Source organism: Epinephelus fuscoguttatus, linkage group LG7 (assembly GCF_011397635.1).
Source record: "Epinephelus fuscoguttatus linkage group LG7, E.fuscoguttatus.final_Chr_v1".
Lineage (NCBI taxonomy): Eukaryota > Metazoa > Chordata > Actinopteri > Perciformes > Serranidae > Epinephelus > Epinephelus fuscoguttatus.
In genome coordinates, this window is record NC_064758.1 from 40342311 (window position 1) to 40358147 (window position 15837).

Below are 15837 nucleotides of genomic sequence, written 5' to 3' on the forward strand. Positions count from 1 at the left end.
CCACCCCCTCTCCCTCTTGAATCAGTGCTATCTATAATGATTTTATGGCACCTTATCAGTCTGAAGCAACATGTTGCATTATGCTACGTATCAGTGAACAAGCACTGCCACGTTGGACCCTTTTTTCCTCCAGACTTTCCAGCATGTCTGATTTCATTTCTAAGTTGTCAGAGAATGTGTGATCCCATCCATTCCCCAGAAAATCACAGATAATATAAAATATGATCTGCAGAAAACACGATGTAAAAATAGACCTTGAGATTTATTAATTCATCTTCACATTGTAAGGCGAAACAATGCCTGTTTTTTTTTAAGGCAGTACAGGTTACAAGGCACAATTTATTCCATCAGTTAAACCATGACAAAGTACTAAACAAAAAATATAATATATTTTTTAAAAACCAATCCAACATATTATTGGGAAACTTCCTCAGTGTGTCTGCAGGGCACTTTTACAAAGTGGCACCACAGAGTTCACCGTATGCACCAAGATTTCTTGGTATAGATGTTCAGTTTTACTACTCTAAATAAGTATTTTCCAGTACATAAAACAAACCACACATATTTTAGTCTTGTCACAGAATGTTTAAAAGCTGAACTCATTCAAGTGATTTCCTTTAGCTTTGATAAAACGACAATTTTCTGAGTTCCTGACTGAAAATGTTATCACTAATGAACATAAAATAAAATACTGTGCAACACTAAATACATGACAATGTAAGGTCTGTTGTAACATTCACAAAATACTGACATGATCACGTCGCCATGTCTAACATGAGCCTTACTGCACACACTGAGGCCATGCTACAGGAAGTGATGTTACCCAATAATAAACTACATTATATACAACCATGTACGTCTCTCTACGAGTCGATCTTACAGAACAACAGGATAGTTTGAATGCTCATAGTTTTGTGTGGCTTTCACTGAGCTGTGGAGCTCAACTGCAGCTGCATGTGAACAAATAGATCCCTGAAGAAAAGCAACAATCTGCAAGGGACATAATTGCAATCATATATTTAGTTACTTTATTGTTTCAGTCAAGTTGACAGCTTCAATGCTGATTATATATAAACTTACATATAAAGACCCTGGTTTAACACAATAAAAAAACTGAAGGAATAAGGACTGAGAGGATTGTTAGATGGCCTCTTGCTTTGTAATAGTAGGCTGAGGGATGGAGGTCGGCTGCTTGGGCACGGTGGCTATGACCCCCTGAGCCAGTTTATAATGTTCTGAGCTGGAGGCAGTAGGCGGGGACGGGATCGGGGTTTCAGGAGTGGCTGAAAAGTAGAACACAGAGTAACAGGAGCGAGTTAGAAACCGCAGCATAAGCAGGTGTATATTTACAATTCTGTGGTATAACATGTCTTGGGGGGGCAACACAATTTTCAGATAAGGAATAAGCACTTTTGTGAAATTTCTCAGAGCATTAAACACGTTAAGAAAGAATAACAGAAGTTCTCTTTGACAAAATAAGCCAGATTAGTTCCCATGAAGAATTTAGAGGATTATTCTGCCAAGCCTGTTTGTCCTTCCAGCTACCTGGCTGGGCTGCACATGGAGCAGGGGGAGGGAGATCTGACAGTCTCTTCTTATCAAAATACAATTGTTTTCAGTTCACTTAGATTAATTCTTCTGATCACACTGATCAAACTTGGATGGACAAAAGCATCCAAGTTCTTCTCTTGTATGTGGCAATGAAAATAACCTTAACAAAGACAGAGACTTAGGGCCCGTCCCAATACCCCCCCTTAGCCCTACCCCTTAGCCCTACCCCTTAGCCCTACCCCTACATTTGGGCGTTCCTACGAGGGGCAGGGGTGTCCCAATTACTTTTTGTGTGTAGAGGTAGGGGGCATAACGAGGTGGTAGTGGGTATGAAACTAGCCCTTTGGAGCGAGGGACTTCAGATGCTGACCTGCCAGCGAGGGGTGGATGTTGCCATGGCTACCACCAAGCAAGAGACGGGGAAAAAGTTCGTACATAGCTAATGTTACCGTCGTCAGGTTGCTTGTTAGCTAGCTAGTTAGCTCGCACTATCTGGCGTCTGTCATCTGTCCTGTTCAGCAAAATTGTTGGATTTTTCACATTACGATAACACGCCAGCTCAACTGGAACTCAACTGGAGACTCCATTGTAGATGCCGGTTGGAAATGTAGATGGCTCGCAGCTTCCTGTTTAAAATAGTTACGTATGCGTGAACGTAATTGACGCGGTAACGTAGTGAATGGTGTCCCAATTCTGAGGGAAAGATTTCAACCCCTACCCCTCGTTGCTTCATTTCGAGGGCCAAGGGATAGTGGACAATGGGGGGTATTGGGATTGGGCCTTATTTTTACATGTTGTGCTTCACGTTTGTGTTTTGTACTTACAGATTTGACCATTGTGGATCGGCGTTGGTATGTTGCTGGTCACTATAACATTGCCGCTGAGATGCTCCTGAACCAGGTGAGGGTGCAGAGAGTGAGGTGCGTGTGGAGCCTCGTTGGCAGAACCTGAGAAATACAACACACAAAAATAAACTCAGTCTTGATTTATTATATCACATCTGTCAGCACAAAGAATGCCACAGTCCCCTCTATCGTCTATATTCTAAACACGTGGTTTCTCTGTATTAATCCAAAGGTTTTAAGATCAGGTGTTGGTTCCAAATGATGTGAAGGAGCTCACCTCCAAGAAGCATTTCTTGTAGCAGGTTGTCAATCTTGGCCATGCCAAAGAGTTTGACGAACTGGATCTGTTCGATCATCTGCCAGGTGATGCTCTGTAGCGTGGGCAGCAGCAGGAGCAGCTCCCCGAAGCGTCCCCGGGAGTCGTACTGCCTGTCGTTGATGTAGTCCTCCAGGCTGACCTGGACCTGGTATCGCATCCGCTTGATCTTTCCGGGGTCACTCAGACCTTTAGCATCTGTGGGCAAATGAAAGCAGGAGGCGTTTACAAAGAGAAGTCTCTAAAATACTTCTCACTGATATTATTGGCTTGTAAAGAAGCTCACACAACCAAAATGATTGGTCAGCAGCAGTACCTGGGTCAAAGAAAACTATGGCTTTCAAGCAGGCGTATTCATTGTCGTCTATCTGAAGCTCCTGGAAGGGAAGCACCAGCTCATCCAGGATTCTCACTGCTACCCTGCCCACCTCCAACTCCGGGCAGTTTCTGGGAATGATGTGGTCATTTCCTGCAGGAGAATCACGGTGCATGATGAGATTTAAGGGAATACTTCACCCACAAAGTGACCATTTGTACAACAATGCAGAAAGAAGTCACACTTGACTCGACAGTGACCGAAGAATCCAAAAAAGATTAACCTTTTTCATAAATGTAAGTAATGTGGGTCGCATTTAATAATAGCAAAACTATATCAAAACATCAGTTTACAAACTCTCATGCAACTCATGCAGTATAATCCACGTCTAATTCTTCCAGTCATATGCTCAGTACTTCCCAAACACATGAATTTTTGCTTAAACATAAAGATTTAAAACTGGACCAAGTTTGAAGTGAAGAAGCCTCTTGGATGAGAGGTGAGACATCTTCAGGATACTCAAGTAAGTCCAGCTGCCCACGATGTAGCATTTAAAATGACCATGACCTGGATGACTGAGAAACTCCACCAACAAAGATGTAAAACACGTCAGTATAAACAATTTGATGACTTTAGACTTAACAAAAACAAAAAAGACTTGCAGTTTGACTCGTGACTTCACTTGGACTTGTGCCTTTTGACTTAAAAAAAACTTAGTACCTTCCTCCAAGCCAAGTTGGGAAGAGAAAGTTATGGACGAAACAGGGTTCCCAACCCAGCAGCATGCGGCTACATCGGGTGCTTCTTAGCTCAAGGCCATAGAGCTATAGATATTTTTCCAGAATTAGATTAGTGAAACAAGACGTGAAAGAAATATACAAAATGTATTCAGTTGTCGTACTGGTTCATGTATGAATATATATGAATATTTGCAATGTCATTACAACTTTTTTTATAATTAAGTTCAGTCACTCCTGTTTAACAAACTTATTTTATCAAATAAATACGAGTTTTAAAAGCATTTACGCTCTTTGTAAATTTGATATATTATTACTCTGTTGTTAAAATGGCATTACATTTGGTGAAAAGTGCATTATGACTCGTTTGGGACTCGAAACTCAAAGTTTAGGACTTGGCAGTCTTGACTTGGGGCTTGAGTGCAAAGACTTGAGACTTACTTAAACAATGACAAATGACTGGACAAATGAGACTTGGATTATACTGCACAAGTTGTGTGAGAGTTTGTAAACAGATGCTGTGATATGGCTTTGCTGTTGTGAAATGTGGAACCTGTTTACTTAAATTCATGAAGAACGTTAACCAGTTTTGGATTCCTCTTTCACCGTGGAGGCATGTGAGAAAAACAAAATTTTCTTCACGAATTGACGGAGAAATGCTGTGAGAAACTGGTATCCCAATGATCATTTCACAAGTATGATATTATTTTAAAACACTTCATTTAGTCCAGGATGAGACAATGCTTCTGTTAACAGAGACGGGTAACATGAGCAGGGTAAAACACACTTTACTTTTCAGTTTTACCTAATAAGAGGATGTCTTTGTAAAGCATGGATCTCTTTGCAGCACCGAGCAGCAGGTGTTCTCCAGCATGAGCTCGCAGCAGCGCCACCTGAAATACAGGAAATTCATTGATTTATTAACTGTGTGATAATAACTGCAATCCTCTACATTTCAGTGTTAATGAATATTGTATCGTTCTTACATCCCTTTCTAAAAAAAGTCTCTTTTGAAGCTCACTGTGTGAACTGAACTTCCTGGAGGAAGACACGGGCTCCCTCCCTGATATAACATCAGCAAATGAGTTACAGAGGCCTGGTGATCACACTGTTAATGATTCAGCACTTTTTCTCGTGGAGGGATATAACTTTAAAACCAGCTCATCATATTCTAACTGAAGATTAAAATACATTAACCACTCTGGTTGAAGAGTTTGAGGTTTTAAGTTAAAAAAGTGTCTCTTTAATGCATTTCCTTTTATTTTCTACTACATTTTTATTTATTAAGTGCAAACATATTCACTGTGTCTATACTCGTGTGCTCCTGCAGCTCACACTATGGTTTTGAGCAGACTGGTTGATGAGTGACCAGAGTGTCTATACAACTATGTACACTGTGTCTGCGTACAAGTCTTACCTGGTCATCCAGGGGCAGGTCACAGAAGGCTGGGATGTACTTGGCCCACTCCACCAACACCAACAGCTGCTGTTTCATGGACTCACATACGTCTGTGATGGTAGCGATCTTTTTGGTCCTTATGTCGCCGTTCAGTATGGGAGCAGGGGAGGTGATCTGGACGTGCACATGTGGAATCATTTGATGTCCTTGTTCCAGGTGATTAATCACACTCAGATGTGATTTTCAAAACATGATATAGTAGGTCTTACCTGTCTTGACAGTACGTCTGCCTGGATGAGTGCATTGATGGATGGTAAACTGCTGTCTTCATAGCTGGATCTCCTGGTGCTGATTCTGTCTCTTTCATTCTGCACAGCTAAAAACACACACAGAGTTATTGTGTCATTGCTGCTGCAGCTGTATTCAGAGAAAAATGTGCCATTTTCATGCAGCTAAAGAAATTGAAAAGGCGGAAAATCAATAAAAAAGTAGCTTTCCTCCATTTCTTTGTAGATGGCAGAGTCATTTCAAAGAAAAATAAGTCTTCCAAGGTTGTCATGTTTATCAGTATATGGCTATTATTGCTTGGAAATGTTTGCTCAGCATAAGCTGGTTAGAGACTTCAGCGCTCCACTGAGTGAACATTAACAATGTTGGGTGTTGCGACACACTCAGACGAGTCACGTCAATTCAGCGGGGACAGCTCACACTCCGGCAGTGATTTGCTGATTAAATGGGGAATTTCTGTTTTCACAAACTGAGTGTATAGATTCTGTCAGTGTGCTTTGAAAACATAAACAGGCACCTACCTTCTTTCTTCATGCCGGCTCTGAAGCATTTCTTCAGTCTGCAGTATCTGCATTGATTTCGCTTGTCTTTGTCCACGATGCATTGTCTGTTGAACCTGAAAAAATGAGCAGATTGAGTCTGTTTGTGCTGTCATAGAATCCAAAAAGAAACTTGAATAAGTAAAGCAAATGGAGTTGCAGGGATCAGTTGATTGACAAAAAATTATTTGGCAACAATTTTGATAATTGAAGAGGTGTTTTTTAAAAGAAAAATGTCAAACATTTGCTGTTTTCAGCCTCTCAACTGTGAGGATTTGATGCATTTCTTCATAGTAAACAAAAACATTTGGATTTTAGACTGGTGGTCAGACAAAATTTGATTTGTGAGGATGTCAGCGTGACCTGTGGGAAATTATAACAGGCATTTCTCAATATTGTGACATTTCTAAAAATGAGATTGATCGATTAATCAAGAAAATAATCTGCAGACTAGTTGCTGCCAAAGAAGCGACTGGGCATCTAATTTACTGAAACAAACCATAAGTTTATCTTTTGTTTTTTTTCCTCTTTCACACACTCAAACATCACTTTGGAACTGGCTCTATTGGCCGGACTACATGTGCAATGCTTTGCTTTAGTGTCATGCAGAACCGTCAGTTGCAGATCTGCCCTCACCTGCACGAGTACATGTGGTTTTTGCGGACGCTGCGTCTAAAGAAGCCCTTGCAGCCGTCACAGCTGGACGCCCCGTAGTGCTTGCCAGTGGCTCTGTCTCCACATATGGCACACAGGCTGCCTGCCCCCAGGTGGCTGGTAGCGTTCATGTTGGTGCTCTCAGCCGGCGAGGAGTCTGAAAGAGAAACAGAGAACAAATGTCTCATCAGGTCAGCTGGCTTTGAGTTTATCAGTTTTAGAGCCAAAACCAGAGGAAGAGTGCTTTTCTAAAAGCTTGATTAGAAGGCAGTCATCAAGCATAAAGGAACATGAAGTTCAGAGGTTGTTTCCATGTGACAGTTTGTCAGGCTGGTTTGATTTCAGAAGGTGTGAACAGCCCAGAGTGAATACAGTGATCAGCTCCATTGACGCCTGACCAAAAACCGGCCTTCATGAGAGCCTGTGAGGGTCTGTTAACCTGCCTGAGTAGCTCAGACAGTGTCAACAGAGCAAAATTGATGACGGCTTGATTGCCTCTGAAAAGACAATCACTGGAGACAGTTTTCTTTTCAGCCACCACACTGGGTCAATCAATCATAGAGCTTGTCATGCTATAGATTAAAGACGGCAGGCTGACTCATGAGACCCTGATATACGTTTGAGTAGAAACATGTAAGTGATGGAAAAAGTCTGTGAAGCTTCCTTTTTTTTGGAGTCTCACTGGGAATTTTAGAATCAGGATCACAAGCGCACGTCATGGGAGACTGCATGTATGAATAAGTTGGTGTCACTGTGAACACTTTCTCTTCACTTCAGCCTCTGTGGGAACAGACCGTTTGTAACAGGAGATGCAAGATCATGATACTCAAACTTCTGCTTCATCAGAGGATGAATATCAACCCAGTGAAATTAATCTGACACCACTTTGCTCCACAAGCTGAAACAGGTTAAAATTGCTTTGACCAAATGACCCTGGCACATTGAGGATAGAGCGGAGCCTCGTAAATCAAAGTCTCTTAATGTTTTACTATCGCGCCCAGAGGTGATAAAAGAAGACCACTGCACAGGATCATCCCTCTGTGAGCAGATGGACAAATGACCCCTTTTTATCACTTCATGCTGCCCCTGTCCTCTCTCCTGACCAAAGTTTTAAATCAGTAAAAGTTTCAAAGTTCAACACCACAGCTGCATATATGTGACTCACCTGTGCCCAACGGGAGCACTTGCATGTTTTCGAACTCCAGCGTAGTGTAGGCTGGGTCCAGAGCCTCGCTGTAGTCTGCCATGTCCATGTCTGCCAGTGCTTTGGACAAACAAATTCTCAACTACCTGACAGTGGGGCAGAAAGACTTGTCCAAGAAGCTAATGTGCCCCCCTCCTCCCCCTCCTCCTTTCTTTCTCACACCCCCTCACACCTCCACGAACCCCCCCTTAGCCTAGCTCCGCCCACTGACAAGGTAGCTCCCTGGCCCAGTTGAGTGTGATGGGGACTTACTGGTGTCAGAGAGGAGACCAGTGAGTGACAGCAAAGCTCCCCTCCTTCTCCTCCTTCCCTCGTGCTGCTAACCAGAGGAGAGGTGGAGTGTCTCTTTGGTTGATGGTTAACCAGCCCCTTCACTGGTGAATCACAGGGTTGTTTTTTTTTTTTTTTTTTTGGAAGAGATAGCACAACTTTGATATCTGACATCTCCTCTTGGTTCTCTTGTCAGCAATGGATAAACAATTCCTCCGTGAGAGTGGAATCAGGTCAATCCTTTGCCAAATCACTGCTCCGACACCGCTTTAAACCAGCTCACTTTTACAGCCAGCACTTTCTGTAGCATGCTGTTGTCACATGCACACAAATTTACAGCGTCCACATTGAAGCAGCCAAGAACACATGAAGGTGCAGCAGAGCCTGGTGCGTATGTCTGCAGGGAGAAAGTCATGTACGAAAGTGCAACTTTTAATGGAGTTGTTCTTGAGTGTTTTATTTTCTGCTACTTTTAACTTTCACTTCCTTTGAAAGGTCGTAGAGGGAAGGTTAAAGTATCGTATGTATACTCAGGTTTAAGGTAGTTGTGCTTGAGTATTTCCACTGTATGCTACTTTATACGTCCACTTCACTACATTTCACTTCATCTGACAGCCATGGGCAGATAATGAGACAATGTGTCCCGACTCCTGCTGTAAAGGAGCAAGACATCCAGACTCAAAGAGACACACATTGTCATTTTGTGTCTTTTTAGGGGACATTTTGCAGGTGAAGCAGAACTCTCTGATGCTAAAAACTGCACCTGGAGTTAAATAATTAGTTCACACTACAGACGCAGGGTCTGACTAACAGCTCCCTGTCACAGCAGATCCACACTGACACTCCACTGCACAGATATGATATAAAATACTACAGAAAATATCACAGGAAACCATCAAAGAAAGCCAGAGATACATGTTCTTGCTTGTCAAACTGATTCATGCTGCTTTACTAATGTAACTGTGCACTGCAGTCAGAATTAAAAATAAACAAATAAACAGTGGATTGGATTTGGTCAACAGATCCCTGATACAAACATTCAGTAATGCATCCTCTAATTACTTTGCAAATCCAGAATTTACCGCTAACACATATGATCACTTTATAACCTATGATACTGGCGTTGCAGCACTCAAGGTCGGTTTTGGTCTCGAGACTGTATTAAGATTCTGGTCTGGTCTCAGACTCAGCTGCAGTTTTGCTCGATCTTGTCTTGGTCTCAGAAAAAGAGGACTTAGGATTTTATTTCAAGACCACAACTGCAGGAATATCACTAATTTGCCTGTGCAACAAATGAGTTCTGAATATAGATGGTTAATCTGATTTTTTTTTTCTTTACTCGTGGAAAACAGAGGAAAATTCCTACACATAAGTTCACCTGTGCAAATCCTTGTCATTATTTTGTCAACACATTTCTCATAGTACACTTATAAAGACATGAACATATGGTATGGCAATAAAAGATCAATTTTTAAGTAGTCAGGGTTATGACTGGGTCTCGACATATTCTGGTATTAATCATGACTTGGTCTCGATACACTGTGCTCTGCTCTTGGTCTTAACTTGGACTTGTTGCAGTCTGGTCCTGGTCATGGCTTGGTCTTGGTTTAGGTGGTCTTGACTGCAGCACTAGATGAAACTAACCATGACTTAAAACTCTCTGGTCTTGGTCATGACTTGGTCTTGATACACTTTGGTCTTGGTCATGCCAGGGTCTTGCTATACTTTGGTCTTCGTCTTGACTTGGTCTTAATACACTCTGGTCTTGGTCATGACTTGGTCTTGTTACACTCTGGTCTTGGTCTTGACTTGGTTCTGATACACTCTGGTCTTGGTCTTGACTTGGTCTTGTTACACTCTGGTCTTGGTCTTGACTTGGTTCTGATACACTCTGGTCTTGGTCATGACTTGGTCTCAATACACTCTGCTCTCGGTCTTGACTTGGGCTCAATACACTCTGGTCTTGGTCTTAACTTGGTCTCGATGTAGTCTGGTCCTGGTCATGGCTTGGTGTTGGTTTAGGTGGTCTTGACTGCGGCACTAGATGAAACTAACCATGACTTAAAACACTCTGGTCTTGGTCATGACTTGGTCTTGATACACTTTGGTCTTGGTCTTGACTTGGTTCTGATACACTCTAGTCTTGGTCTTGACTTGGTCTTGCTATACTTTGGTCTTGGTCATGCCAGGGTCTTGCTATACTTTGGTCTTGGTCTTGACTTGGTCTTAATACACTCTGGTCTTTGTCTTGACTTGGTCTTGCTATACTTTGGTCTTGGTCATGCCAGGGTCTTGCTATACTTTGGTCTTGGTCTTGACTTGGTCTTAATACACTCTGGTCTTGGTCATGACTTGGTCTCGTTATACTCTGGTCTTGGTCTTGACTTGGTTCTGATACACTCTGGTCTTGGTCATGACTTGGTCTCAATACACTCTGCTCTCGGTCTTGACTTGGTCTCAATACACTCTGGTCTTGGTCTTAACTTGGTCTCGATGTAGTCTGGTCCTGGTCATGGCTTGGTGTTGGTTTAGGTGGTCTTGACTGCAACACTAAGATGAAACTAACCATGACATGGTCTCAATACACTCTGTTCTTGGTCATAACTTGGTCTCGATACACTCTGGTGTTGGTCTTGACTTGGTTCTGATACACCCTGGTCTTGGTCATGACTTGGTCTAGATGCACTCTGTTCTTGGTCATAACTTGGTCTCGATACACTCTGGTGTTGGTCTTGACTTGGTTCTGATACACTCTGGTCTTTGTCTTGACTTGGTCTAGATGCACCCTGTTCTTGGTCATAACTTGGTCTCGATGCAGTCTGGTCCTGGTCATGGCTTGGTGTTGGTTTAGGTGGTCTTGACTGCAACACTAAGATGAAACTAACCATGACTTGGTCTCAATACACTCTGTTCTTGGTCATGACTTGGTCTCAATGAACTGGGTTTAGGTGGTCTAAAAGGGTCCATTCTGTTTTGATTCACACTCACATTTTGAACAACATTTCTTTATAATACTTTTGTAGTTTTACTTTAATGCAGGACTTAAACTCGAGTATTTATTTACAAGCAAAGGTGATGAATTCATCTTCTACCTCAGGGAACCCACCAGTCAGATCGTATCAGTCCGTCATATTAAGACCTACGTACTTCCATGTGTAATACGTTGTTGGTAAATCTGAGTTAATTCCTTCATGATTAACAGGGGAAACAACTCTTGCTAAAGCAAAGTGATGCCTTTATGTAAAAGACTTCATTGTTTGTGAAAATGCAAGGTGCACGTGAGGCTGATCTAAAAGCTCAACACTTGTTGTTGGAAAGGCAGCAGCTGCTCAGAGAGACAGAGAGACAGCCTTGGAGCATATTTAGGAATCATTTTAGAGGAAATAAACATCACAAAGGATACACGCTTTAGTAAGAACCGAAACTGATTTCTTATATATGGGGGTTTTTTTTGTGCGTAGTTATTTATGATAAACATGTCTCAAAGGTCCTCTATTGTGGATTTGTCACTTAAAAATCCATCAAAAACAGAAGTGACTCCCAGCTTGCACATCAGGAGGTACAGTTTTCAGGAGGTATGTGAAATACTGGGAGCAGCTCAGCAAATTTGAGAAAAAACTAAATTATAATGGTAAAATACACAATTTAGAGGGAAAATAAACACACAAATATTATTAGAAATTTGAGTGAGGCTGATCTTTAGTATGTTAATTGTCACAATAACTAACAAACTATAAGATATGCCAGGCAGACAATGGAGTGAGCAGAAAAGTCAGAATACATAAAGGAGACAGATGAATGGTTGACTATGCAAATCTGACCCACTAAAAAAACAGTAAGTGCCTAAACATGAACATTTCCAGGATCATTATGTCTGATATGATAAATGTTATTGACACTATCAACTTATAAAATATATTCATGTAGCACTGTTAATTAAATCACAGTTTAATATCAACTTATATCTACATATTTAGAACATGAGAGCAGGTGGTGTTGATGAAAAGTTTGGGAGCCGTTCAAGTAGGCTACTACAGTACATCATCATAACTTTAGGAATACTGTTTAAAGGAACTTTTCGCTAAATATAAGGTAAATATTTAACGAGTTAAAACAAAAAGTAAAACATACAAAATACATACTTATTTGTGTAAATTTTATATGTAAATAGAACGTTTCATGTGGATGTTTGTGAAGGTGTGATTCAGATTTTCCACATGTAAAACAAATATTCCCATATGTAATTTTATCACACGTACATTAACATTTAATATCTGGTTTATTAATACATAATGATGCACTATGATGTTGTTTTGAACAGACACAAGGTCATTTTTAAGTAATTATATGACAACTGTTATAACTCCCGTGAAGCGTAACAGGTGTTACACTTAATGACTGATTAACGACATCATCATAATAACAATTAAATTAGTATGAACTGTAAAGGATTTAATACATAAATTGACATTTAAAATATTATTTTGTTGTATCTTCTCACAGCTACATTATAACGGGTTATAAAAAATTGTTTGCAACAGTTTTTGTGAATGCTAAATAGGTGGGATTAGAATAAAGTGTCACAGATAGTACAAATAAGATGATATGTTATGTACTTAATTACAATAATAGAGCCTGTATATTTAAAGGATACTGAAATGCAAACATTGCTGACAGGGTCAAGAATAAAGCAGTAGATCATTTATATAAATGACCAGCACAGGTTTAATACAACGCATACTGTATGTTAATTTAGTCAGTTAAAATATACATGTTTGTTTTTTGTCAGTATTTATAAAAACTCCCTCCACTTATGAAGGCCAAGAGATGTGGATGAAATCTATCCTCTGTGAATGATTTGTAAGTGTGTGTAATAATTAATCATTAAATGTCATTACAGCTGTGGAATACTGTGATGTCAATCATTCACTAAGTATTAATACGCCACTTACAGATGCTTTACAGGACGGAGTCATACCTGTTGTCAAATGACATTAATAAACACTTAAAAATGCACTTTTATCTGCCTACAGCCACATTATAAGCTCTTTATGAAGGGTTTATAGTGCGTATGATGCTAAATATGGCGAGTAAAGCAATGTGGTACTTTTCATCTACTGTTCTGATTAGAAATCCTAATCTGGAGTGAAATCTGTGAGAATAAAATGCTAAAATAATTTATTGCACATGAAATTGGTAAAAAAAAAAAAAAAAAAAAAAAAACCCACATGCTTTTAGTTTTTTGGCAGTGGTTTTCTTTCACGTGTGACTTTTGTACCAAGCTCCTGATTCCTGAATCCAATTGTTTTAAAAAATAAATTCTCTGCTTGCGCAAAGTGTCTGCCTCCTAAATGTCACAGAGCAAACAGTAGTCTTGTATTTGAAGAGAAAGTGCCAGTACATAGCAGCAGGTCAACGATCCCGAGTTCACGCCGGACCTCAGTGTGCAGTAAACCCCCTGTAGCTGAACTTGTTAACCACGCACTCAAATTATACTGAGGGCTCATAAAATTATTTTTCTTCCAGCAGGCAAACACAATAACATTCCTGCAGCCTCCTGTTTATGATTCTGATGTGTTTAATGATTATATTGACAGAAAAACCCCTTCATGATAATCCAATCACAACTGAAAATGGAAGTGATCAACCTGTGATTAAACCTACAGAAACTCTTCTCTTCACTCTGTCATACATTTAGATTCATTGATCTGGAAATCTTTAACAAACTGATTAACTCAATGGAAACTACGCCCACCATCAAAACATGATTAACATCTGTTTTACACACTCCCTACGGCGCTCTGCATCAAACTGTGCAGCTCAGTCGGAGCATGTTGTTTCGCTTGTGTGTACAGAGGTCGTCCGTTACAACATTTCTTCACGTTCGATCGGTGCTGCTCTTCTGCAATACCCATATTTGCTCAAGAAGTGTGCTGATTATTTCAAAGCAGTAAGCAGAGGATAGAGGGGGGAGGGGAGGGTGAGGATGGGAGAATCAGTGTGGAGCTATGAATGAGTCACTCAGAGCAAATCTTATCTTCCCTGTCATTAAAGTGTTTTTATCGCTGCTCCCATCTTAAATTTCTGTGAACTCCTCAAGGAACAGTCGTATACAGGACTATAAAGTATAATCTGCACGGTTATAGCTTTCTTAATCATGAACTGACAAACTGTTCCGATGTGTCAGATAGAGGGAAGGTTAGGTTAAAATTCTCTCGTCACTTATCTGTATTTTGAGGTGGGGGCTTTGTCTTAACATATTACATTCCCACAGTACACAGGCTGGAGTGACACGTGCAGGAGGCTGTAAAACACACGGACCTCTGAGCAGAATAAAGTCACAGCAGCTGTTTCTTCTGGTGACATACTCTAATGTAGTCACTGTGTTCATAAAACAAAACCACAGACTGTGAAGAGAGAAGTTTACTGCTGTTAACAGGAAACAAAATGTTCAAAAGTCTAACCTGTCGATTCCAAATAAATAGCCTGACATTTTAAGGAGTGCTTTTATTCTTGCAGAGAGTTAGATGATGAGATCGATACCACTCTCATGTCTGTACGCTAAATATGAATCTACTGACATTTCACTTAATTTAAATCTCTGTTTTCAGAGATGTCTTCACAACTATTGGATTGTTCCTTGGAGTCTACACGATGCACCCCTACATCTGAAGAAGTGATTCGCCTTTTAAGTATGAGATGTTTAACACTTCATAGCTAGCTTATTGCTAACTTGTGCTAACTAAGATTGTGGACTTAAGTGGGCAACACATTCTCATCGATATCGACGTTTGGTCATGGACTTGCCACGTCCACATACGACGTAAAAAGGTAGCCTACCCTGGGTGTTGGTTGCTGACGTTCTGGGACGCCATGTCAACATTTACATACAGTCTCTTTCAAAATAAATACACTACATCAGTACAACAGCGCGAATTGATGTTCGTTTCCTCCAACAACTAAGGGACGTGGTTGGGTTTAGAAAAAGTGTTTGTTGGACTCATCCACCACCCGTCTTGTCCGCCCTACCCAGACTTTCACCGCTTTAACTTTGGTTCTTGTCCCACCACGTTTCCCCCTGACGTCACTGTGCACTGTTAAATTAAAACAGCGACCGGCTGCATATCATGCCAACATTAAAGGACAGCTTTTTTTGTCAGTGTCTGACGCCGCAAGTCACTGCCCAAGCTCTGGATTTCGACAACTTCGGAGTGAGACAGGCCTTGAAGCCAGTTTTACACAGTGGAATTACAACATCTGTCATGTGATGCCATTGGGACCAAAAAAATGTTCTCCCATAGACTTACATTGTGAAAGAGACATCTGTAGATCAGTGGATACATTTTTCATGCATCACACCTCCTGAGAAATGACTCGTTTCACGATCAGGATTCGAGTCAGTCAGTCTGCTGACATTTTAAAGTCGAGAGGAGCCACAAGATTAAATTATTTTATCCCCATTCAAGTTAGCGGCAGGCTAAACCAGAAGTTAGCAGCTTGACTGGTGGAGATTAACTGCTCGACTCACTGTAGTTCTCCATACTCTGTATAAAAATTATGGACTTAGGTACCGTGATGTCATCACGCCTCATCGCGTGTGTCTCTTGAAGTTGAAAATTTTGAACTTTTCAAGCAACATCGCATGACGCTGTGCCAGAGACAGATGGACAGGCGCTCCGCAGCTGGGATGGGGCGCTTGTAGTTGGTGTCCAGATGGG

At 40.9% G+C, this 15837-nt stretch overlaps 2 protein-coding genes across 4 annotated transcripts in view; both read right to left on the reverse strand.

Moving 5' to 3' along the window:
• gdap1l1 (ganglioside induced differentiation associated protein 1-like 1) overlaps nucleotides 1–15837 on the reverse strand; it is a 263078-nt gene that overhangs the window by 150383 nt on the left and 96858 nt on the right. The gene's annotated exons all lie outside the window — the stretch shown is intronic.
• Nucleotides 244–15837, reverse strand: part of hnf4a (hepatocyte nuclear factor 4, alpha) — a 34319-nt gene continuing 18725 nt past the window's right edge. The window contains exons 1-10 of one of the 2 annotated variants that reach the window (XM_049581413.1): nucleotides 7811–8064; nucleotides 6628–6802; nucleotides 5974–6068; nucleotides 5434–5540; nucleotides 5183–5338; nucleotides 4571–4658; nucleotides 3029–3181; nucleotides 2674–2910; nucleotides 2376–2498; nucleotides 244–1283 (exon numbers count right to left, since the gene is read on the reverse strand). In XM_049581413.1, coding sequence (XP_049437370.1) covers nucleotides 1141–1283; nucleotides 2376–2498; nucleotides 2674–2910; nucleotides 3029–3181; nucleotides 4571–4658; nucleotides 5183–5338; nucleotides 5434–5540; nucleotides 5974–6068; nucleotides 6628–6802; nucleotides 7811–7898 — 1365 coding nt within the window. In that variant the 5' untranslated portion in view covers nucleotides 7899–8064 and the 3' untranslated portion in view covers nucleotides 244–1140. Of the gene's footprint in view, nucleotides 1284–2375; nucleotides 2499–2673; nucleotides 2911–3028; nucleotides 3182–4570; nucleotides 4659–5182; nucleotides 5339–5433; nucleotides 5541–5973; nucleotides 6069–6627; nucleotides 6803–7810; nucleotides 8065–15837 lie in introns of those variants that run through there. The other variant, XM_049581414.1, reaches the window with a different exon arrangement.